The 24,625-nt window shown below is 49.2% G+C and overlaps 1 protein-coding gene across 2 annotated transcripts in view; it reads right to left on the bottom strand.

The window, feature by feature from the left end:
- The window catches only part of LOC132579251 (vascular endothelial growth factor receptor kdr-like), a 242,832-nt gene that overhangs the window by 48,194 nt on the left and 170,013 nt on the right, over positions 1–24,625 (bottom strand). For both annotated transcript variants that reach the window (XM_060249494.1, XM_060249493.1), the window contains exons 19-23: positions 21,101–21,189; positions 10,328–10,493; positions 8,472–8,569; positions 6,458–6,580; positions 6,219–6,330 (exon numbers count right to left, since the gene is read on the bottom strand). In XM_060249494.1, coding sequence (XP_060105477.1) covers positions 6,219–6,330; positions 6,458–6,580; positions 8,472–8,569; positions 10,328–10,493; positions 21,101–21,189 — 588 coding nt within the window. The remainder of the gene's footprint in view (positions 1–6,218; positions 6,331–6,457; positions 6,581–8,471; positions 8,570–10,327; positions 10,494–21,100; positions 21,190–24,625) is intronic.

A 24,625-nucleotide genomic window follows, 5' to 3' on the forward strand; every position in this document is an offset into this window, starting at 1 on the left:
AACACAACAGAGTGAATGGGAACACAGCACCAAAAAAACAACAACCGTTCCATAAAACTGAATTGGATAACCAGGGCTGGGTCTCCTGAGCTGTGTGATACAAAAGAACTCTCTTCCTTGACAGAGCAGTTGTTCCTAAAATAGTGACAGGAGAGTTGGGAAATACTCTTTGGCTATATTGTATCGTTTAAAATAGGAATGTAATAGAGAATATAAATAAATAAAATGCCTTCAAGGACGTTATCTGTGTTCTTTTGCTTCCCTTCTGGGATAAGAATTCTCTCCCCCTCCAATCTTTCACTGGCTTTAAGCATATGTTAAGATTTCCATTGATGCTAACCAGGATTAATGCTGGTTAATGCTGGTTGCCATCTCAGCCAGGATTTTGGCTTGAAAGAGATTTGCAAAGCAGGTTTGGTGGGAACTTGATTGGTATCGATTATAGTCAGCAGACATAAGTTTAAGCCGTGAGCTTCAGACCAAGAGTGGAAGGCCAAGAGGAATTTGGCTCCAGAGCAGACGGAGGAAAGAGAAGAAAGGCACATCCCTTTCTGAGGCCACCTGCCAGGTTTGCAAACCACGACTTGCAAGGGAGCCAGCAGCGGGCTGTCTGCACCAGGCCTTGGCCACAGATGGATAAATGGCTGGGTGTGCACTGCAATCCCAAGCGTCACTGATTCGCACAAATATCTTTTGTGGCTTTGAAAAGCCGATTTAAATGGTGCCTCTTTGCATTGCACAGGCCCTTTAATGTATGGGGAAATTCCTGGTGGGCTGCAGGCCATTGGCAGCCAGAAGAAGAGCTGTGCAGCCCCTGTGAGAGCAATGGGGCTGGAGGGGGGGGGAGGATGCCACAAACCAGCATCTCAGGGGCTCCTGATCTCTGTGGTGCCAATAGGGTTGCCAGGTCTGTGTTGGAAAATACCTGGAGACTTTGGGGGTAGATCCTGGAGAGGGTGGGGTTTGGAGAGGGGAGGGGCCTCAGCATGGTCCAAGGCCGTAGAGTCCACCCTTCAAAGCAGCCCTTTTCTCCACGGGAGCTGATCTCTGCCAGCTGGACATCAGTTGTAAAAGTGGGAGATCTCCAGGCCCCACCTGGAGGCTGGCAACCCTAGAACAACGGGCATCAGTTCACTTTGTGCCTCATCCCACAAAATGGCAGCAGTGCCACTGGCCCACTGGGGCTTGGCCACTGATGGTCACCTAGGACAGTGGCCCACTAGGAAATGTCCCTGTAGGTGAAATAGCCAGTCCACCTGCCAGCAGCTGTGGGGGAGGCAGAGGAGGGAGACCCTGCACCAATGCTTCGTTGTCATTGGCCAGCAGCCCTTCCACTCAGCTGCTCTTGACTGGCCCAGCATTGTGTAACATGGAACTGATTGCAAAATACAGAGGACACAAAGCTGGTGCTTAAATAACTGGCTTTTCCCCACGTCCGGGTAACCAGTTCAAGACAAAAAGCTGCTATCTGCCAAAATGACAGGACTCTGTTTTCAGATGCAATTGGCATTATACGAAACCACAACTAAATATGTTTCATTGGTTAATATGATTTTTCTTTTTTTGGGCAGGTGGTACAACCTAAAAATAGTAATTGTGGAAAGGAACCAAAACATGGCTGGTACGGCTCATCAGTCAAATATTTAGCATGTGCACTGAAGATGTGCTGGTGCCAAACCCAGGACATGCCTGAATTATCCTCCTGAAACCCCGCCTCTTTTTGGAAGAACAAGTCACTCTTGAACCACTGCCCCATGGAGTGGGGAGCAGGCCTTCTAATCCTGTGTAGTCCAGAGGGTATCGGAAGTTGTCCCCAGGCCAGCTGTGTGGTGCAAACTTGCACATTCCTTTGTGGAAAGAACACTCCATTGTCTCCGTTAAGCGGTTTGATTTGGAGAAGAAGCTTCCATAATGAAAGCAATTCTGGCAGCTCAAGCAGTCCATGGGGAAAAGATATATTTGCCCAGAATGTTATTTTTTAAAAAAAACAAAAGCTGCTTTAACAAAAGGCTAGAGATGTGGGATTTTGCCAGTTAACCTCTTCGGGGCTGCCTGCAATCAGAAGAGGCTTCTTGGATTAAATCCTTCCCCTCCAGGCTGTTCTGCTGATTCCTTGTCCAGCCAGCGACTGCTCAGGTGGACTGGTTGTGGCACAGAAGAAGCATTTCCAGGGAAGAGGAAGATTTGCATTCTGGGCAAGTTTTTCAAGCTTTTTGCCCTCCCACCTGGCCTGATGAGAAGGTCCTGGGTTCTGTTCCACAGAGCGTGCTCAGTTCTTGTGGGGCCCTGGCTTTACCTCCTGGGGCTCAGTGGATAAATTGGAAGCAGCCTGGAGAAGGCTGCAAAGGTGTGGGCCAAGATGGCAATTTCCCCTCCCCCACCTCAAATCCTAAATCGTCATCATCATCGTTATTAGGGGGACCCTGACTGAGAAAAAACAATTGGGCATTCCCTACAAGGCAGCTTGATACTCTCCTTGGGGACTGTTGGGGGCTCCAATCGGCAGGTCAAACTATGCAGTACAACCCCCCCCCCTCCAATTCATTTTGAACAAATTTGCAACGGCATTGCTAAGGTTTACTTTTCTTAGGAGAAGAAAGGCGTATGGAGAGATGGGAGCTTTTTCTTCCCAGGCCATTTTCTCAAAGCAAAAAGCCCCTCCCCTCCGTCGCTTTGGCCCCTGCTGAGGATAATTCTGGAGCTCAAAAGCTCACAATGGAAAACAATGAGGTTCCACAGCTGGCCTGTAGCCATGGGGGGAGGGCTATGGGGCCTGCTCCCAGCTTCAGGCTGGGCCCCCCAACTTGAAGCCCCTCCATTCTCCTTCCCGATGGAGCAGCCACCCACTTCCCATGCTATTCAAAGGGCCCGCTGATCAGTTAAATAGCATGGGATGCCAGCGGCTGCTCCAACACCCTTCCCTCATGATTTCATGGGATGGAGAAAGTAGAGAAAGAGGTACTTTTCTCCCTTTCTCACAATACAAGAACTCGTGGGCATTCGATGAAATTGCTGAGCAGACAGGTTAAAACGGATAAAAGGAAGTACTTCTTCACCCAAAGGGTGATTAACATGTGGAATTCACTGCCACAGGAGGTGGTGGCGGCCACAAGCATAGCCACCTTCAAGAGGGGTTTAGATAAAAATATGGAGCAGAGGTCCATCAGTGGCTATTAGCCACAGTGTGTGTGTGTGTGTGTGTGTGTGTGTGTGTGTGTATATGTGTATATATATATATATATATATATATATATATATATATATATATAAAATTTTGGCCACTGTGTGACACAGAGTGTTGGACTGGATGGGCCATTGGCCTGATCCAACATGGCTTCTCTTATATTCTTATGTTCTTAAGGAAGCCATTTTGCTTTTTTAAAAAAAACAGAGAGTGAAAGTCTACATTCGAGGACATTATTATTGAGGTTATGACCTACTCAAAAATAATCACAAAAGCAGTTTTTCCCTTTGGAGCCTTGATTGTACTAAAGAGCAGAAATTGCCCCCAATAAAACCCCAAATGAACCCATGCAAAAATCCAAATTAGCACCAGGAATGTAATTCATTTATTGGGATCCACCAGAAGTCACAAACTGGTGTGCAAGCTTTAGAGTTCCACAGAACTTTTCCTCAGCTAGATGCAAAAGAAGAGAAGAAAATAGATGTTGATAAATAAAGGAGTTGGCTGAGACGGGGAGTTTTCCTGTGCACAAAGACACCTTTTCAAGTCTGTTGAAGTCAAAGGACTGGAAAGGGTGTTACTTTGCGTAGGATAGTACTGTTCATAAACGAGCTTGCACTCAGCATAATGTTCTCAGGTTGCACTGAAGCATCCTGGGAAGAAGACACAATAGCCAATCTCCTTGCAGAATGCAAACACATGCAGGTTCACTTTTCTGAAATAGTCTGCACTCTAGAACTCACACAGACATGAACAGAAGGTAAATATTTCCATTCTGTGGCTTGCATGAGTGATACAGTCAGGGAAAAAGATCTATCCGTGCTTCGCCAGAAAAGCACGCGGACAGCTCCTATGTTTCCTCGCTGGGGTCTTCAGCCAAAATGTGGTCTTGTGGGTATTTTATTTTTCTGAGGGTCAGCATTTTAGGAGGAATTATTCTATGAATAAGAAGCAGCCCTGCAAATATTATCATATATGCAGACTACCCCAGTACTGTTCATGAGGAGGTTGGTTCTCATACTGATAGCATCAGTGGTGGGATCTTTAGTGGGTACCTCATGAACTGAGTTGAATTGCTCAGCTGGGGGGGGGGGGGATATTGTCTGACAAGAAGGCCCCCCCCCCGGTCAGAATGTCTTTCATCCAGAACAGCCATGGTGGTCAAGAGTTTTCCATTAGATCTCCTGATTTCCAGCTTTTTTTTTTTAAAAAAAAATCCATTCTAGGCTAGAATTTCAATTGATCATATCAGTGTCTATCTGAATATCACTGTTGGCTTAAGCAGAGTTCCTCCTGATAGACATTTATCCAAATGTAACTGACTTCCAAAACTTTGTGAGGGGCTCGACTCACAGGTTTGCATATCACGACTCGGCCTGCTGCTCAGCCCGACTGGCAGCAGCTCTCCTTAGGACAACAGCGCTCCAGGAGAATCCCTGGGTGTGATCAGACGAGCAGGCTGCCGTGGCAGGACCTCCGTTTTAAATAAGCCATGGGACTATGGGGTGGCTTATGTTGATCAGATGGTTGGTTACCCATGTCACTAATGCACCACAACCATGGACCCGTGGCTGGGTTGGGTGTTTTTTTCCTAAGTCCCGCTGTGGGGTTGTACAGAAGCAGACAAGCACACACACACTTCTGGCCAGTTCTATGGAGGCACTGAAGCACAGAGTGCAGGGGTTTTTTTTGGGGGGGGGGGGGGAAACGCACCAGAAAAGGAGTGGAACAATCACACTGCTCATGCATTTTCATGGTGTGCCGGGGCAATCAGACAGCCGGAAACTTGCCATAGAAGTGCTTTGCTGGGGACGTCACCTGAATTTGCTGTTGTAAATAGCAATAAATTGGCTATTTAATCTGTGTGTGAGTTGTTTTAGTGCGAGGAAAGGGCAAGTGGAGCACAGGAGCCAGATGTGTGCACGTGATTGCACTCACATGCACACATTTAAGCTGGAGTAGAAGGGTGGCTCTGGCAGGTCAAACTGCTTGTGTGATCGCACTCTCTGACGAGCAATACTGGGGAATGAACTGTAGGTTCTTCCACTCTGCTACTGACCTGTGGGCCTTCTGAGAAAATGGCAACCCCTCCAATGTTCAGGGCACATCCTCCCCTTGGTACTGTAGAATGATTATATTTTATCATCACAAACAACCCTGTAATGTAGACTAGGCTTCAGGACTGACCCACAATCGCCATGCAGAGGGGGGATTTGAACTCAGGTCTCTGTGGTCCAAGCCCAACACTACCAACCACTCCTGAGCCCAATTCAAGGTACTGTTTTGGCCTTTAAAGCCCATGTAGTTTGGGGACTGGACATTTTCCCATATGTTCTTGCTCAGGAACTAAGATTGCAGGGAGAGGCCCTCCTGACTGTCCCACCAACCAAATAAGCTTGTTTAGTGGGCACAGGAGAAAGGGCCTTTTCAGCAGCAGCCCCATGATTATGGTAACAACCTCTCCAGGGAGGTGCGCCTTGCCCTCTCACTTCCAGTCTTCAGGAGGCAACTGAACACAGCTTTATTTAGGACTGCATTTGATTTAATCTATTAGCAGTCCCACATGGTGACTTTAATTTTTAATGGATTTTATGTATTTTGTCTATATTGTAAGCTGCCTTGAACTCCTTGTGGAAGAAAGGTGGCTGATGATTTTTTTCAATAAACAAATAAGCCACCACCCTGGTTCCATCTGTCTCCCTTCCTTCACTGCCAGTGTTGTAATGTCATCATGTCAGCCCTGGGGCGGGACTTTGTCAGGAGAGGAAAGCTGCAGCCGGTTCACCTCCTCTGAGGGGCAGCAGCTGCCAGAGACTCAGTCCAAGATGCCCAGTGTGTGTTCTGCCACACAGCCATGGATTTTCCCCAAGCACTTTTCCATGCAAGACATCGACTAACCTACAGAGCTGGCCACTGAAAAGTGGTTTCTCCACGGGGCACATCAGACTAAGAAGCAAAACACCCCAGTCACCTCTTTTTTTGCAGCATTGTTACCTTACAATTTAGGCTAAAATCCAGGCAAATCCAAGCTTACCTAGAGAAAATATTTCCCACAGCAGCACACCAAAAGACCACACATCGCTCTGGGTGGTATAAATTTTGTCAAAGATAGCCTCTGGAGCCATCCATTTCAGTGGAAGTCTAGCCTATTAATGGAAGAAAGTAGATTTAATTCTTTATTAAAATGCTTCCTATCCCAACGGGTGAGGATGACTCATAGACCCCCAGATGCAGTCATGTTACATATCACAGCACTCAGCTGTTTGCACTTACGTCGCCTTTCCGCACATAGTCGGGATCTTTGTAAATATCCCTTGCTAAACCAAAGTCACAGATCTTCACCACGTTGTTTTCAGACAGTAGGATGTTCCTGGCAGCCAAATCCCTGTGAATGCACTGGAGAAAACACAAGGATGTAAGAATGTTTTCTTGGATGGTTGTGAGCAACCAGCTCTCTCCACTGTACAGATGCAGCCAACCTGGCCACGCAGATCCATGCTTCCATAATCTCATGGCTGGACTACTATAACCTGTGCTATATGGGACTGCCCTTGAAGACAATTTGGAAACTATAACTGGTACAGAATGCTGCACCTTAGTTATTGTTAGGGGTCAAGAGCTATCAGTCTGTTTTCAAGTTACCTTGAAAGCCCGCTATGACTGGGAACCTCTGTTTCTCTCTCTATGCTCTCACAAGCCAATGGAGTTCATTGGGCCAGCTTCTTCTCTCTGTGCTCCTGCAGTTTCTCAGCGGCAGCTCCTGCTGTATGGAAGAGGCTCCCAGGGAGGTAAGGAAAGTGCCTTCACTGGAAGCCTTCAGGGAACTCTGCAAGGCAATGCCGTTCACCAGGGCATTCAGCGGACTACAGGCAGGGGCATTTTTAATGGTTTTATTTGATTCTGTTGCAGTTTTTAATGGAAGATTGTAAGCCGCCTTGCGCCCACATGGGAAAGGCAAGGTGCAAATATTCTAACACAGTCAATGATAAAATAAAGAAGATTACAAAAGCAGAGTGAAACATATACTGCATACCTCTTTGAGCACGGGAGATTATTCTGTTGAGCCTTTCCTCAACTCTCATTGGGTATCCAGTCAGGGGCATATCAGCCAATCACAGGAGACCCTTTCACGGTTCACAGAGAATTGTTCAGTTGCCTTCACAGGCCACCAGAAAGAGAGCAAAGAGCTCTATGGAAGGGGGAGAAGTTGGGGAGGGAAGGACCCTACTTCTTTGGGACCAGGGAAGACTCATACTGCTGTGCTTCCCAAACAGCTAAGTGGAGTAGCGCTGAATTGCAGTGATATCCGGCATCTGGAAACTTCAGCTCTCCTCTAAAACAAGGCAAGAGAGAAGCTGGCTATCCACTAGGCTCTTTGCATATTTTTCTTTAAAAGCCCATTTCATATTTGGAAGCAATGCATTTTTTAATGAAATGTCATTATAACTTGTGACCTGCAAATCCTGAAGTGAGAAAGAGGTGGCAGTGCAAAGGTTCCACCCCCCCCGCCCCCGGCCATGTGTCCATTCAGACCCGAAGGGCTGAGCTTTCAGCACTCAGCTGCTTCCCTGAAATACCAGAGGGAACCATTTCAAAATAAAGCATGGCACTCAGGATGAGGAGCAGCGGAACTGACAACGGCCACGGACCCGGCGATATACAATCACATTCAGATATGGGGAAAGCATGGCCGCTGGTGAGTCACCATGGAGTGAGCTGGCTAGAGCACATACGGCCGGGACTGCGTGAACTGCACTGGCTGCCAGTTATTTACCGGATTCGTTACAAAGTGCTGGTCATTACCTTTAAAGCCCTATATGGCCGAGGACCTGCCTACCTTAGGGACCGTCTCTCCCCACATGAACCCCAGAGAGCACTGAGGTCAGCAGGGAAGAACCTGCTGACTATCCCCGGGCCAAAAGAGGCAAAACTCCAGAGTACCCGTAACCGGGCTTTCTCCATTATGGCCCCACAGTTATGGAACCAACTTCCAGAAGAAATGCGAGCCCTATGGGACCTTGAGCAATTCCGCAGGGCCTGCAAAACTACTTTGTTTCAAATGGCCTTCACAGACTAGAACTGCTAATTAAGTTCGCCATCTAGATAATAGCACAATTTATTTTTATTGTTTTAGAATTTTAATAGTTTTTAATTCACTATGGTTAAAATGTTTTGTTCTATGTATATTGAATTTTGTTGTTAGCCGCCCTGAGCCTGCTTCGGTGGGGAGGGCGGGATATAAATAAAAGGTATTATTATTATTATTAGAGGGACTTGGCCCACTTACTTTTCTTGAGGCGAGGAACTCCATGCCTTTGGCCACCTGGAAGCTGTAGCAGATCAAGTCCTCCAAGGTCAGGGGGCGCTTATACAGATCTTCAGCATCTGGAAGAGACCAAGAAGTCACTAAGTGGAGGTGCCAGCACGGCTTGCCTGGAAAGGCGTCTATCGCCTTTCACTTCCTTGGCTGCGTAGGATAGAATTAGGCCTGGTGTTGGCAACAAACTTTTTTGTTTGTAAGGGACACGAATCCAACCCATCGTTTATTCTAATAGCAAAGTCAGGATATCAGGGAATGGGCAAGACAGATCTTTCTACAAGCCTAAAAAGGGTCCAGCTTTTGCAGAAAAATGTAAATTCTAAAAAAATAAATAAAAAAATACACTGGTATTTTTTTTTAAAGCCAAAAATGATAAAAGCAGTGCCTGTAGATTTAAGCAACGGATTCCCTCAGTGGCTGTTGCTAGGCAGGGGAGGGGAGGGGGACAAGGCCCTGTCCAGGCCTCTTTTGGCCTTTGATGGAGGACTCTTCAGAGCCAGGCATGGCTGGGGTTGTCAGCTCCAGGCTGGGAAATTCCCAGCGATTTTGTGGAGGAGTCTGAGGAGGGCAGGGATTGGGGGAGGGGAGAAGCCTCAGCCAAATATAATGCACCCTCCAATGCAGCTATTTTCTCCAGGAGGACAGATCTGTTTTCTGGAGTTCAGTTGTAATTCTGGGAAATTTCCAGGTCACACCTGGAAGCCACCCTAGGCCTGGAAGCAACCTCTGGGTGATTTGATACCACCTGACTTGCAAGACTCAACTAGGCTTGGCTGCCTGTTACTGTTCAACAGCAGCCACCCTATGAAAGCCAGTGTGGTGTAGCAGTAAGAGCTTCGGAGTAGGGCCTGGGAGACCCACGTTCAAGTGCTCATATTGCTTTTGAAGCTTAGTGGGTGATTTTGGACCAGTCACATACTTCCACCCTCACCTCCCTCAAAGGATTGTTGTGTGGCTAAAAAGGAGAAGAGAATGACATAGGGCTGCTTTGGCCCCCACTGTGGAGAAAGCTGAGGCGGAAATTAAGTAAATAAATCATAAATACAGCTGAAGACGGGAGGTAGATAAATACCTGAAAAGAAGAGAATGAAGCAGGGAAAGGGGAGAGAATATGGGGGTTGCCTGTGGGAAGGTCAGAGGAAATAATGTGGGGAGCGGGATAGAGGGGAAAGTGAGGCGGCACCCCACAAGTCCTTGAGGGCTCTTACCATCCAAAAAGGGCAGGCCCAGCCGCACCACACAGCCGGGTCAGTTTCCACAAGCAGAAGCTGCTGGTGGGCGGGGAGAGGGGGGAGGAAACTTAAGAGAGAAAGACAGATAAAGGTAGGCTGACTGTTGGATGGGAAGCAGATAGGGTTGGCAACTACAGATTTAGAAATTCCTAGAGATTCACGGGATGGGGAGAGTGGGGTTTGAAGAGCGAAGGGATCTCAGAGGGGTATAATGTCATAGACTCCACCCTCCATGGGACCTAGGGTTGCCAACCTCCAGGTGGGGACTAGAGATCATCTGGAATTACAACTGCTCTCCAGATGCTAGATATCAGTTCCCCTGGAGAAAATTGCTGCTTTTGAGGGCATGGCTTCCCTCCCCAAACCTCACCCTCCCCAGGAATTTCCCAACCTGGAGCTGGAAGCCCTAAATTGGGGGACACGAACTCTGTAGTTGGGAGATCTGCCATGATTCCAGGTCATCTCTAAGCCCTTGGCAACGTGAGAAGGAGAGGAGGAAGCAGGGGAAGTGGAGGGGCTGCGGGGCTTTCAGGAAAGGGAAAGCGGAAAGGGTGGGGGCAGTGAGAGGCCTCCCCCAGGGCCTCGAGGTACCTTCCTCCTCCTCTTCTGAGTCTGTGTAACTTTTGTCTTCAATGAATCCTGAGCTGGCTGAGCTTCCTGTGCTGGCCACGCTCTCCAGCCGCCTCTTGATCAGCTCCGTTAAGTCACTGTCGGATTCCTCGAGGCCCTTCTCACTGGAGCCAGAATGCCCCTGGGGCTTTAAAAAAAGGCACACAGAAGACCATATATAAGCACACAAACAACAAGTCACGTTCCTGTCAAAATATTAACATCACCAAGGAGGAGAATGCAGAATGTTTCCCAACTGCTGGGCTCACCAGAGGTTGGAGACAGGATTCACCCCCACCCCCATGGTGTCTCTTCTCAGCTCAGCGATCAAGACAATGTGGTAACAGTTCTTAAGAGTGATTTCATTCAGTTCCTTAGTCCACGCATAGCCAAACAGAACATATTTGTTTCATAAAGACGCAGGCTCCAGCTAGTCTCTGCTACAGGGCTTGTGAGCAGGTTATTTGAAAGTCTGTCTTCTCCCACTTGCTCCTGCCCAGGAATTCCGGTCCCACGGAGAGGCACTCCTGACTGTTCCCCCCACCCAATCAAAGAAGACTATTTGGTGGGCACATAAGAAAGGGCCTATTTGGTCTGGGATGGCCTCCCCAGGGAGGTATGCTTGGCTCCTTCACTTTTGATCTTTAGGAGGCAGTTGAAAGACAGTTTTATTCAGGATTGCGTTTGATTAAGCAACGAGTTTAAATTTTGACTTTGTGTTCTTAAAAGGTCCAGCTCAGAAAATATCTGGGGTCTTTGGAAGTGGAGTCAGGAGACTTTCCCATTCCCTGTAACAAATAAATAAAAATACAGCAGTGCAGTTCCCCTGAATTTCCTTGTCCCCAAGCAGCTAAACTTCCACTAAATGAAAGTGAACACACACTCTCTCACACAGTCAGCAAGCACACACTGTACTCACTTTGTTGAATATAACCATCTGCTGTATTTCAGCCAACTTCTTCAGAATAATAGGTAAATGAAAGACCAGCCTAGGGGTGAGTTTTCCTCCAAACAAACAGAGGGACTGAGAGCAATGTGGCTCTGTCTGCTCATCCTGTCCCACCCCCTGCAGCTTTCCTCTTGACAGATTTAAAGGCACACACACACATTCAGAAACACGAAACAGTTGCAAGCCTCCAGACGCGTGGGGAGGGGGGGGGCGGGGAGGGCGAGCCGCCCCAGGTCTTGGGGTCCTCGCATTGGCAAGGGGGCCCCCAAACAATGGCCGTGTTGCTGCGAGGGGGGGGGAGAAAAAGAATGGAAGCGCCCGACAGCGAGGGGGAGCGCGCGCCGGCGGAGGAAGGGGGTGTGGCGGGGAGGGGCGCGCGTGCGCACGTCGGGGCTCCTCGTTCCCTTCCCTTCCCCCCTCCCCTTTTTTCCCCCCTCTCTCTCACGCAATCGGGCTGAAAGCGCGGGAAAGGCACGTCGCTTTTTCTCCTCCCTCCCCTACCACTCCCATCAGCCCCAGCCACGCGGGCCGGGGCTCTGTTCCTTGGAGCGCACCATTGCTGGCCCCACGGAGCTCTGATGCAAGCAGGCAGCCCCGTTGGTCTGAAGCAGTTGAACAAAGCAGGAGCCAAGCTGCACCTTGAAGACCAACCCATTTTTATTGTGAACCTCAGCTGTCTTGCGCTCTTAAGCACACTTCACCAGACGAGGAATCCAGCACAGGGAGCAAAGCCTCATGCTGCTCAGATCCGAGGTTTGCTCAATTGGTTCATTTTAGTGCATGCTGCTGTTTTGTTGCTTTCGCGTGCTCCCGCGACTCAGATCCAAGGTTTGCTCAATTCGTTAATCTGACTATTCTGTCATTGTACCGTTTTGCATTCTAAACCGCTGCCCAGAGAATTTCGCTTCCCTGTCGTTGGTTCTGAAATCTGTACCCTGTTGCATTCTGGGCCACCGCCTACCAGCTCTGTGTGGCTCTGCTCAGTTCTGTAAGGTTTTGCTCACTCTGCGGGATTTCTCGGAGCTCTGAGTAAGGGGGGGGGACTCTCCGTGGAGGGAGGAGGGGGGGGTTGCATTCCTCCTTCTTTGCTTGGAGGGCCCAGGGAAGCCCAGCCTAGTTTCCTTTGGGTGGGGGATTTGGGTTTGCCCCTCCCCTTCCCCTTTTGCTGCAGCTTCTTTGCAGCATTTGGGCACCGCTGGGGGTGCGCTTCTTGCAGGATCTGGGCTGGAGACGGAGGTTCCCAGGATGGAGGAGAGTTTGCATTCCACCTCCTTGGCTGGGAGGGCCCAGAGAAGGCCAGCCTAGTTTTCTTTGGGGGGGGGGGATTTGGGTTTGCCCCTCCCACTTTTGCTGGCGCTTCCTTGCACCCTTTGGGCACCGCTGGGGGTGCGCTTTTTGCAGGGCCTGAGCTGCAGACCCGGGAAGGGGGGGGGGTTCCCACGAGTGGAGGAGAGAGGAGAGTTTGCATTCCACCTCCTGGGCTGGGAAGACCCAGGGAAGCCCAGCCTAGATTTCTTGGGGGTGGGATTTGGGTTCCCTTCGCCCCTTTGCTGGTGCTTCCTTGCAGCTTTTGGGCACCCCTGGGGGTGCCCCGGGGGGCTGGGAAAGGTAGGGGGCGTCCAGGGGAAGGATGGGGGGTGGGCTGCTGCGGGATGCGTGCCCCGATTGGGACAGAGTTGCCAACCTCCAGGGAGGCCTCCGACAACAGTTACAGACAGCAGAGTTCAGCAGAAAGGAAAGGGCGGCTTTAGAGGTTGGCTGGGGGGGACTCAAGGTGCATCGATATCCCTACTAGCAATGTTCCCTCTAAGCTTCAGAGTCTTGTGAGCAAAAATTCAACTTTGTGAGCCCCTGCATAAGTGATTGTGCTCTGGGGACATTTTTCCTGAGCTAAGACAAAAATGTGTGAGCTGGAGGCGAAAAATCCGTGAGCTCGCTCATGCTAACTCCTTCCTTGGAGGTTTTTCAACAGAGGCTGGATGGCCCTCTGACAGCAATGGAGATCCTGTGAATTTCGGGGGAGGTGTTTGTGAGTTTCCTGCATTGTGCAGGGGGTTGGACTAGATGACCCTGGAGCTCCCTTCCAACTCTAGGATTCCTGACTGTTAGAGCGGCTCCTCAGAGGAACAGGTTTCCTTCTTGGGAGGTGGTGGGCTCTCCTTCCTTGGAGGTTTTTAAACAGGGGCTAGATGGCCATCTGACAGCAATGGAGATCCTGTGAATTTAGGGGGAGGTGTTGTGAGTTTCCTGCATTATGCAGGGGGTTGGACTAGATGACCCTAGAGGTCCCTTCCAACTCTATGATTCTAGGTTTTTAAACAGAAACTAGATGGCCACCTGACAGCAATGGAGATCCTATGAATTTAGGGGGAGGTGTTATGAGTTTCCTGCATTGTGCAGGGGGTTGGACTAGATGACCCTAGAGGTCCCTTCCAACTCTAGGATTCTAGGTTTTTAAGCTGAGGCTAGATGGCTATCTGACAGCAATGAGGATCCTGTGAATTTAGGGGGAGGTGTTTGTGAGTTTCCTGCATTGTGCAGGGGGTTGGACTAGATGACCCTGGAGATCCCTTCCAACTCTATGATTCTATGACCGCCAGAGGTCCCTTCCAACTCTATGATTCTAACTCAGCTTAGAAGGAACACTGCCTACTAGTGCCGACCCGTTCCCCAAACCCCATCCTTCCCAAAGCTCCACCCCCCAAAGTTTCAGGATTTACCCTAACTGGAGGTGGCAACCCCAGCAGAGAGAGGAGGTCTTCAGAAGGGCCCTGAGAAGACTGGGGGTGAGGTGGGGGAATAGTTAAGCTTTGACAACTCTGGAAGAAGGTCTGACTTCCAGCATGACTCTTTTCGGTCCACCTTCTGTGTTATTCTTCGATGTCCAGAGAGCCCTCGTGGGAGCATTCCCAGAGAAGGCCTTTCAGAGCTCATCCTGCTGAAATCGACTCCAGTGGCAAATTGGAGGCTGAGGGAATTTTGGTGCATAGATGGGTTGCCCAGTTAGTCTGTCTGTAGCAGGAGAAATAAGAGCCCCGTGGCACAGAGTGGTAAAGCTGCAGTACTGCAGTCAGAGCCCTCTGCTCACGACCTGAGTTCGATCCCAGCGGAAGCTGGTTCAGGTAGCCGGCTCCAGGTTGACTCAGCCTTCCATCCTTCCGAGGTAGGTCAAAGGAGTCCCCAGCTTGCTGGTGGGAAAGCGTAGATGTCTGGGGAAGGCAATGGCAAACCACCCTGTAAAAAGTCTGCCGTGAAAGCCTTGTGAAAGCAACATCACCCCAGAGTCAGAAACGACTGGTGCTTGCACAGGGGACTACCTTTACCTTTACTAGCAGGAGAAATGAGTCAGAGTCCAGCAGCAGCAGCTTAAAGACTAACTTGGTGCTTGGTGGGGGGGCGCAGTGGGAGTGCTTCTAGCCCCATTGATGGACCTCCTGATGGCACCTGGTTTTATGGCCACTGGGTGACAGAGTGTTGGACTGGATGGGCCACTGGCCTGATCCAACAGGGCTTCTCTTATGTTCTTAAGTGACACAGAGTGTTGGACTGGATGGGCCATTGGCCTGATCCAACATGGCTTCTCTTATGTTCTTATGTGACACAAGTGTTGGACTGCATGGGCCATTGGCCTGATCCAACAGGGCTTCTCTTATGTTCTTAAGTGACACAGAGTGTTGGACTGGATGGGCCATTGGCCTGATCCAACATGGCTTCTCTTATGTGACACAAAGTGTTGGACTGGATGGGCCTGATCCAACAAGGCTTCTCTTATGTTCTTATGTGACACAGAGTTTAGGACTGGATGGCCCATTGGCCTGATCCAACATGGCTTCTCTTATGTTCTTATATGTGACACAGAGTTTTGGACTGGATGGCCCATTGGCCTGATCCAACATGGCTTCTGTTATGTTCTTATGTGACACAGAGTGTTGGACTGGAGGGGTCACCAGCCTGATCCAACATGGCTTCTCTTATGTTCTTATGCGACGCAGAGTGTTGGACTGGATGGGCCATTGGCCTGATCCAACAGGGCTTCTCTTATGTTCTTATGCCCCACCTGCCTCCCTTGGGCCCTCTGGGACACTCCAGTAAGGGAACAACAACTGTGGGGGTTCAGCGTTCAAGGAACAATGCAAGAAATTACACTGACCAATAGGCCATCAACCAAGTACTCATTACAGACATCTCTGTGCTACCCAATAAACTGCAAACATATACTGTATTATTATATTATAGTATATAATATCATAAACGGCCTGTTGTCAAAGACCGAGTATGGAACAGTACAGACTGTAAGCGTACATAAACAATGCTCCAGACTATGGGTGTTTCTTCCCTTAAAAAGTTAAATAGCAGTATACAAATGGGCAATCTCAGTTAAAGACCCTAACTCATGGGAGTCGGCGCCCATACAGAATTCAACAATGATTCTCTATAACCTTCGCATTTCTCATCTCAGAGGTTCCTGACCCATCTTCCATCAGTATGCCTGTTTTTGTTTTCCTTGTTTTTCTTGTAAGCTTGCTTAATATAGAAGTCCCACAAGTTCAGGGCACAAGGGGAACAGCTGGGCCAGCAGGCTGCTTGTGGCATTTCTCCCTGTCACATGGTGTGGTGGGGTAATCAGGTTATCAATCACATGACCTAGATCGCACCAGCAGTGCCATCGGGGGGGGGGAGCCGCCCCCAAAGTGACACCACTTCCTGTTCCCCCCCCACAAGTGGTGGCCATTTTGGGGAAGTTACATCACTTCCTGTTTCCAGCAGGGCTCCCTCGCAAGTGGTGGCCATCTTGCGGAAGTGACATCACCGGAAGTGACATCATATTCTGTTTCTGGAGGCGTGCACACACATGGGGGGCCCACATAAATCTTGGGCCCCGGGCCCCCAAAGCCCTAGCTACGCCACTGCAAGCCTCTTCTAAACCTGCCGAGGTTTAAAGGCACCTGGTGGCTGTTGGGGCAGGGCTTCCCCCCACTGGCCAGCTGGCTGCTGGTGGGGAGGAACCTGAAAAACCAGGGGGTTCCCCGCCTGGATCTGGGGACTGGCAAGCCTAGTTTTTCATATATTTTATTCTATTTGTTTTATAAACATTTGTAAGCTGCCTTGAGCTCCATAAGGAAGAAAGGTGGCTAAAAACATTTTAAATTTCATGGAGAGCCAGTTTGGTGTAGTGGTGAAGTGTGCGGACTTTTATCTGGGAGAACCGGGTTTGATTCCCCACTCCTCCACTTGCACCTGCTAGCATGGCCTTGGGTCAGCCATAGCTCTGGCAGAGGTTGTCCTTGAAAGGGCAGCTGCTGTGAGAGCCCTCTCCAGCCCCACCCACCTCACAGGGTGTCTGTTGTGGGGGAGGAAGGGAAAGGAGATTGTGAGCCGCTCTGAGACTCTTCGGAGTGGAGGGCGGGATATAAATCCAATATCTTCATCTACCTCACCGGGTGTCTGTTGTGGGGGAGGAAGGTAAAGGAGATTGTGAGCCGCTCTGAGACTCTTCGGAGTGGAGGGCGGGATATAAATCCAATATCTTCATCTACCTCACCGGGTGTCTGTTGTGGGGGAGGAAGGTAAAGGAGATTGTGAGCCGCTCTGAGACTCTTCGGAGTGGAGGGCGGGATATAAATCCAATATCTTCATCTACCTCACCGGGTGTCTGTTGTGGGGGAGGAAGGGAAAGGAGATTGTGAGCCGCTCTGAGACTCTTCGGAGTGGAGGGCGGGATATAAATCCAATATCTTCATCTACCTCACCGGGTGTCTGTTGTGGGGGAGGAAGGGAAAGGAGATTGTGAGCTGCTCTGAGACTCTTTGGAGTGGAGGGCGGGATATAAATCCAATATCATCTTCTTCTTCTTCTAAATAAATGAGTGAATAAATTGTGATGTGAATTAAAGTCTTCCCCATGTTTTAAGCCCCCGGGGTTTCTGGTTTGGGCCCTTCCATAGGATCATGTGGGGTCCTTACCCCAGGGACAAGCACTGAGCCAACACGGCAGCCACAGGTCTGTGTTTTGTTTTTCAAGCCCATCTGTTTCATGCAGTCGAGAGCCTGGGAGATATTGGAGGACTGACCCTGGGGGATCCTGGGGGAGGAGCAGATTGCAGCATGCCAGTCACTGCTATTTGCTTCACTGAGAGACTATGGAGACAATGAACCTAGGCTTGATGGGGATGGAATTCAAGAACCCTCAGGGAACATGGGGCGCTGTGACCGTGACAGGTAAGCCAAGGCACCCTCCCCAAGATCACTGCAAAATCCAGAGAATTAACTGGGCTCAACCGCAGAGGACCTGAGAGGGGAGCCACCTGCAGTCTCCATCCATGCTGGGGTATTTATGGTTGGACCAGTATCCTTTATATCTGCACTGCTGTCAAGTCCATACAGATGCCTCCAGCCCTTGAAATGCAATTCTTGCATCATCTTGGGACAGCGAATCAGAAGCAGGACCTGCTATTGGGGACTAATACGGCTCACATCAGACGTGAGCATGCTCAGTTTCTGCTAGATGTTGCTGGTCTGTAGGCTGCCTCCTGGCCCACACCTTCCCAGCAGAGGCACGGTTGTTCCCTTTGCATATGTCCTCTTTCCCCAACGGAGAGGTGAGGCTGAACAACACCAATCTGCATGGCTTCCCTGGCAGGTCCTCTTGGTCCAGCAGAGGGAGCCACTGGAAGGACCGTACAATGCTAAGCATTGCTCATGAAGGCAGACAAAATCTGATAGCAAAAGTCCCTGTGCCCATCTAGGTTATCACAGGGCACCAGGTGAGACAGTTCACCTCCTAGCTCCTCAAAAAGGTGAAGCTGGAACTGGTGCAGAACTGTGGAACATGGCATGGGCTGACCCAAAAGGTGCAGATGGTCTTCCAAAGGGCACTTCCTGCAAAACAGACCTTGTGTGGGCCATGAAACATCTCAGCCAGGGACTAGCCAGCCTGGGGGGCCCTTTTCCAGCCAGTGGGGTCTGGGAGACTCAGGCTCGATTCCCACTTGTGCAATGGGTGACCTTGGCCAGTCTCACAGTCTCAGCCTGACAGGGTTGCTGTGAGGATTAAAAGGAGGAGAGGAGAACACGGCTGCATCTTCACAATCCCAACAAGATGCTCTGGTCCAAAGGCCCCACCGGAAGGCAGCAGCAGGGCCACTCCTCCGAGGCAGCAGAGCTCATCGGTCCCTCTGCCCAAACGTCATTCCCCTGCTGGCCATTTGGAAGGTGGCACCACGTGGCGGAAGAATCTGGGCCAGCAGCGGCCCTCATGGCACTCTGAGCAAGGCCTTGAAGGACCCCGAGGCTTCCACCCATGAGAAAATGCATGGCCGCACAGAAGCAGGCCAAGGAGGCCTCAGCTAAACTGCTGCATCACACGCCCTGAGCCCAAACCCTGGCTGCTGCTCACCCCCAAGTGGGGGGGGGGGGCGATTCCTGCTGTCATTAGAGCAAAACTTCCTCTCCACCTCTGGCCCCCTCCAGCAGGTCACTGCCCCTTGCCCTGGCTCTGGAAGAACAGAGGCGTTCTCTCTGCTTAGGGCCTCTCCTAACAGCAGACATTTGCTAGACTCTGGCTAGAGGGACTTGAGCTCCAAGCATAGGAGGAACTATCTCGGGAGGCAGAGAGAAGAAGAAAATAGTGGCAGATTATCCTCGATAAACTAAACCATACAATTCAAAAATAGTTCCACATTGCCTGTGTGGCAGAACAAACTGCCGGGGATTGGCTAGATGGCCCTCTGACAGATCCTGTGAATTTAGGGGGAGGTGTTTGTGAGTTTCCTGCATTGTGCAGGGAGTTGGACTAGATGACCCTGGAGGTCCCTTCCAACTCTATGATTCTATTAGGAAGAACTTCCTGACTGTTAGAGCAGTTCCTCAGTGGAACAGGCTTCCTCAGGAGGTGGTGGGCTCTCCTTCCTTGGAGGTTTTTCAACAGAGGCTAGATGCTGTCTGACAGCAATGAAGATCCTGTGAACTTAGGGGGGAGATATTTGTGAGTTTCCTGCATTGTGCAGGGAGTTGGACTAGATGACCCTGGAGGTCCCTTCCAACTCTAGGATTCTATTAGGAAGAACTTCCTGACTGTTAGAGCAGTTCCTCAGTGGAACAGGCTTCCTCAGGAGGTGGTGGGCTCTCCTTCCTTGGAGGTTTTTCAACAGAGGCTAGATGGCCGTCTGACAGCAATGAAGATCCTGGGAACTTAGGGGGGAGATATTTGTGAGTTTCCTGCATTGTGCAGGGAGTTGGACTAGATGACCCTGGAGGTCCCTTCCAACTCTAGGATTCTATTAGGAAGAACTTCCTGACTGTTAGAGCAGTTCCTCAGTGGAACAGGCTTCCTCAGGAGGTGGTGGGTTCTCCTTCCTTGGAGGTTTTTCAACAGAGGCTAGATGCCGTCTGACAGCAATGAAGATCCTGTGAACTTAGGGGGGAGATATTTGTGAGTTTCCTGCATTGTGCAGGGGGTTGGACTAGATGACTCTGGAGGTTCCTTCCAACTCTATGATTCTATTAGGAAGAACTTCCTGACCATTAGAGCGGTTCCTCAGTGGAACAGGCTTCCTCAGGAGGTGGTGGGCTCTCCTTCCTTGGAGGTTTTTCAACCGAGGCTAGATGGCCAGCTGACAGCAATGAAGATCCTGTGAATTTTTGGGGAGGTGTTTGTGAGTTTCCTGCATTGTGCAGGGGGTTGGACTAGATGACCTTGGAGGTCCCTTCCAACTCTAGGATTCTATGATTGTCGTCTGAGGGAGGCTGCCACAAGGACATGGATGCTAAACAGTGAACTATGGAGATTGAGCAAGCAGAAAATAACATGCAGGAGGAGATGGCGGCATCTTGAGTCTCTGTTTGAAAGCACCGTTATGACTTCAGTGTCATGAACAAAGGTGCTGATGCAATCCCAGGACTACTGCAACTGGACTAGATTTTCGGAAAGCTCAGCATTTTGTGTCCATTCGCTCTCCAAAAAGAAGAGCTTCCGCAGGCATGACTTTTGAGCCTGTTGAGTGTATCCCGTTTAGTGAACTTGGAGCTCTCTTCTTGGGAGCCCCCTAGTGGGTAATGCTGAGATGGCACTTGAATAATGCAGCAAGAAGAAAAAATATTTGCAATGGCTCCTGAAGAAGAGTGGTGACTCATGAAAGCTCCTGCCCTGCCAAAGATTTTGCTAGTCATGGTGGAAGGGCAGACACACCGTGGGATTTTCACTTGCCAAACGAACCTGGCTCTGCATATTTTATGAAAGACGCCATTCCACCAGGTCATGGTACTTCTTCAGACTTCAGCCTTAGCTTTTGTTCTTGCTGGGATCTCTCTGCCCTCGCTTTTTACCCTTACATGCTTCTAGGAACATTTTTTCTTCGTATTTTTTATTTCATCCTTCACTTAACAACAAAATTCATACACATTTAAAAACATCTGCAATATTTCTCCAGGAATTGGAAGGAGGTGAGCGACATCACTATTAGTAGCCTAAAGGCACCCTTCACAGTTGATGTTCCCCCCTTTCAAGCTGAGCTGATTATTGTTTCCTCCTGAACTGGCTCCTAGAGAGTAAAACAAACATATACTGTGTATATATAGTTTATTTAAAAACAGGTCTAGTAACAGACCTCCTTTGCCATCCTCAAAACGCAATGTCTGTATTCACCCAAATGGCATTCCTACAAGAAAGGAGTTGATTTTCCAGTGGCCTTGTTTTACTTGACAAAGTGCAGAATGACAAAACAGATTTTATACAAATCTGACTTTGTTCAACATAAAACATCTGTGGACATCTGATTTCCTATGCCCCAAAAGTTCCTTTTGCATTACCTTGCATGCAATGAAGTCCCCTCTTTTTCCTCTTAAGTAATTCGATAGATTTCCATACTTGCAGTATTCTACTATGACCATCAAAGGACCTACAAATAGGACATAAGAGAAATTTATAAAATATTAACATGGTAAAAAAGGCAGGGATCGTTTTGTAGAAAAAAAGGTGGTGGAGCTCATCCGGGGATTGTTATGCAGCTGCACCTACTATTCAATGGACAAGGAGGTGGAACTCTCAGAAGGAGAAGGTGGAACTCTCAGAAAGGTACAGGAGCTGTGCTCCTGTGAGCTCCCCCTGAATCTGAGGCCTGAAAAAAGGTAAAAGTAGTCCCCTGTGCAAGCACCAATCATTTTCAACTCTGGGGTGACATTGTTTTCATATTTTCACGGCAGACTTTTTATGGGGTGGTTTGCCATTGCCTTCCCTAGTCATCTACACTTTCCCCCCAGCAAGCTGGGGACTCATTTTACTGACCTCGGAAGGATGGAAGGCTGAGTCAACCTGGAGCCGGCTACCTGAACCAGCTTCCGCTGGGATCGAACTCAGGTCATGAGCAGAGGGCTCCGACTGCAGTACTGCAGCTTTACCACTCTGCACCATGGTAATGCCATATAAATAATTGCAGAGGTTAAAGGGCCAAAACAGATGAATGTTTGGGGATTCATGAGTGGATCTTCACATAAGGGTCCAGCTCTGAGTTGGGAAAGATTAGGAGGTGGGTGTTAGAGTCTGAGGAGCGCAGGTTTGGAGAGGAGAGGGACTTCATGGAAGTATAATGCCAAAGAGTCCCAAAGCAGCCATCTTCTTCAGGGGAACTGTCACCTGGAGGTCACTTGTAGTTCCAGGAGATCGCCAGCTACCACCTGGATGTTGGCAACTCTACCTTCACAGCACCTTTGAAAAAGCATTTGCAGTCCAGAGCTCCGATGCAGACCAGGGCCTTGAGGAGAAAGAAGATGGCTGTGTGTGTGTGTGTGGGGGGGGGGTATCCCTATCAGCCCTGTTAAGGTCACCAAAGTCAAGGTGGGGCCTGGTGATTCCCCAGAATTGCTACTGGTCTCAAATACTACAAAGATCAGTTCCTTGGGGGGTGGGGGAATGGCTGCTTTGAACCACATACCCATTGAGCTTCCCCTTTCCCAAACTCCACCTTCCCCAGGCTCCACTCCCAAATCTCCTGGAACTGGAGTTGGCAACCCTAAGCCCCACACAGTTCTGTCACCCCTTACCCCTGCCATTTTTAAAAACCCAAGAGGGGTGCTGGTCTTTCCCCGCCTCCTCTAAAGGGCTAATAACAGGACAGGGCCTTCTGATTTTGATCTCTCCCCTCCCCTCCCTGCTCTCAATCCAACTCAGGGCACATGTGGGCAAATCAGCTCTTGCAAAGAGGGAGAGAGGTTTGGGGTCTCATCTAGTTTGAATATTGCCGCAAAAAAGAAGAAACAACCCTCGCAGCTTCTCAGAGCCTAGTTTTAGTCTAGGTTTGTCACCGATGACATCAATATCCTTTAAGGAACAGAGACAAGATCTATCTAGCTCAGGTCATCTCCAGACCTGAAGAAATAATAACTTGGATACTTTAGACAGATTCAGGTGAGCAGCCGCGTTGGTCTGAAGCAACTGAAACAAAGACATGGCACCTTTAAGACCAACTTTACAGATATTAACTGTAAGTCGATATATGTTATCATATGAAGAGGTAGTAATAAAGGCTGGGGAAATAAAGCCCCCAATATTTCAGTTTTTTTTCACACCAGACATTTAGTACATGAACTTTTATGCGGGGGACATTTTGTAGGAAAAAAGGTGCAGGAGCTCTGCACCATATCTCATTTGCATTTGCACCAGGATCTGTGTGCAGCAGGGAGAAAACTCCCCACTGCATGCAGACCCTGGCTGGAGGTTCAGGAGCTGTGCTCCTGTGAGCTCCTGCTGAATTCAAGCCCTGGAAATACGCAAGTAAGATCTAAAACATATTTTGAATTATTGTTGTTTGGTAATGCAAAAGGTGCTATTGCATTATTGTATTCTTGGCTAATTAATATGCAGTAGTCCTTGGAGTTATACTAGAAAATGGGGAAAGGATCTGCAAAATACGATTAACGGAAGAGAAATGTCAACTAGTCTTAGAGAAAACATGTATAAATTTCTTCTCCAATGGTACCTAACTCCCTATAAATTAGCCCTAATATATAGTGCAACAGAGGAGCCCCATGGCGCAGAGTGGTAAGCTGCTGTACTACAGTCCGAGCTTTGCTCACGACCTGAGTTCGATCCCAGAGGAAGCTGGGTTCAGGTAGCTGGCTCAAGGTCAACTCAGCCTTCCATCCTTCTGAGGTCAGTAAAATGAATACCCAGCTTGCTGGGGGTGGGGGGAAGTGTAGATGACTGGGGAAGGCAATGGCAAACTACCCCATAAAAAGTCTGCCATGAAAACATGTGAAGTCACCCCAGAGTCTGCGCCACGGGGCTGAAGGCAAAAGAGCAAAGGGCTTCACGTTTATTTATTTAATTAATTTGTTAAACTAAAGGATAACCCAATCTCTGCTACTGCAGGACTCTGAGCAATGTACATCATTTAGTAAATAAAGTCCTCCATTTGGCAACCCTGCAAAGCTCTCGCAGGTGAGGCTGCAGAATGGTGAGTGGGAGCCCATGGTGTGGGCAGCTTGGAGAGGGGGGTTCTCCCCTCATGTGTTTCTCTTCCATGCCAGCTGAGCCTGGCCACTCCTCCTGATAGCCTCATTTGCAAGCCACATACAGTGAATAAATACAAGCCTACATTTTACCACTCTGCGCCATGGGGCTGCTTCAACCACTTGTGCATGATATGTATTATCTGTTTGCTGTAGGTATTTCCCCGTCTCACTGCTTTGTTTTTTTATGCTTAAGCAGCATCATTTTCTGCACTGTATAGCTTAACATGCTTTATTTCAGATGCTGTAATCCTTGTCCAATTATATTGCTTATTAGATGTTTCATCAAATTGATTACACTGAAAGGCGCTTCGTAATCTGCCTTGAATCTCCGTGAGAAAGGCGTAGAAAGAAAGTAAATAACAAACAAATAAACAGAGGAGAAACTTTAATCCAGCCCCGTGAGAATATATGGGTGGTTCTGATGTGAACGCACAAAAGGAAAGCAAGACCTTTAGATTTCAATTCCCTCCATGTTACAAAAGAGCAGAAGCCCAGCTGGGAATTATGCTTCTCTACTGCCAAAGAGGCATCTAACTCTCCCGGCTGGAGCAAGGGTTGTGTTGGTGCTAGGCTTGCCAGCAGCGGGTTGGGGGTAGAGCCATTGGCGGGCAGGGTTTAAGGAGGGAACGCAGAAGTTTATAACGCCATAAAGTCCCCCCTCCAAAACAGCCATTTCCTCCCAGAGAACTGGCCTCTGTCATCCGGAGATCATTTGTAGGCTTCCCAATCCCCAGGTCCCAGCGGGGGATCCCCCCGGTTTTACAGGCTTCCCCCCTCCCCCAGCCAGCTGGCCGGCGGGGGAAGCCCCACCCCCACAGCCATTAT

This window comes from Heteronotia binoei, chromosome 11, assembly GCF_032191835.1.
Source record: "Heteronotia binoei isolate CCM8104 ecotype False Entrance Well chromosome 11, APGP_CSIRO_Hbin_v1, whole genome shotgun sequence".
In the NCBI taxonomy this organism is placed as follows: Eukaryota; Metazoa; Chordata; class Lepidosauria; order Squamata; family Gekkonidae; genus Heteronotia; species Heteronotia binoei.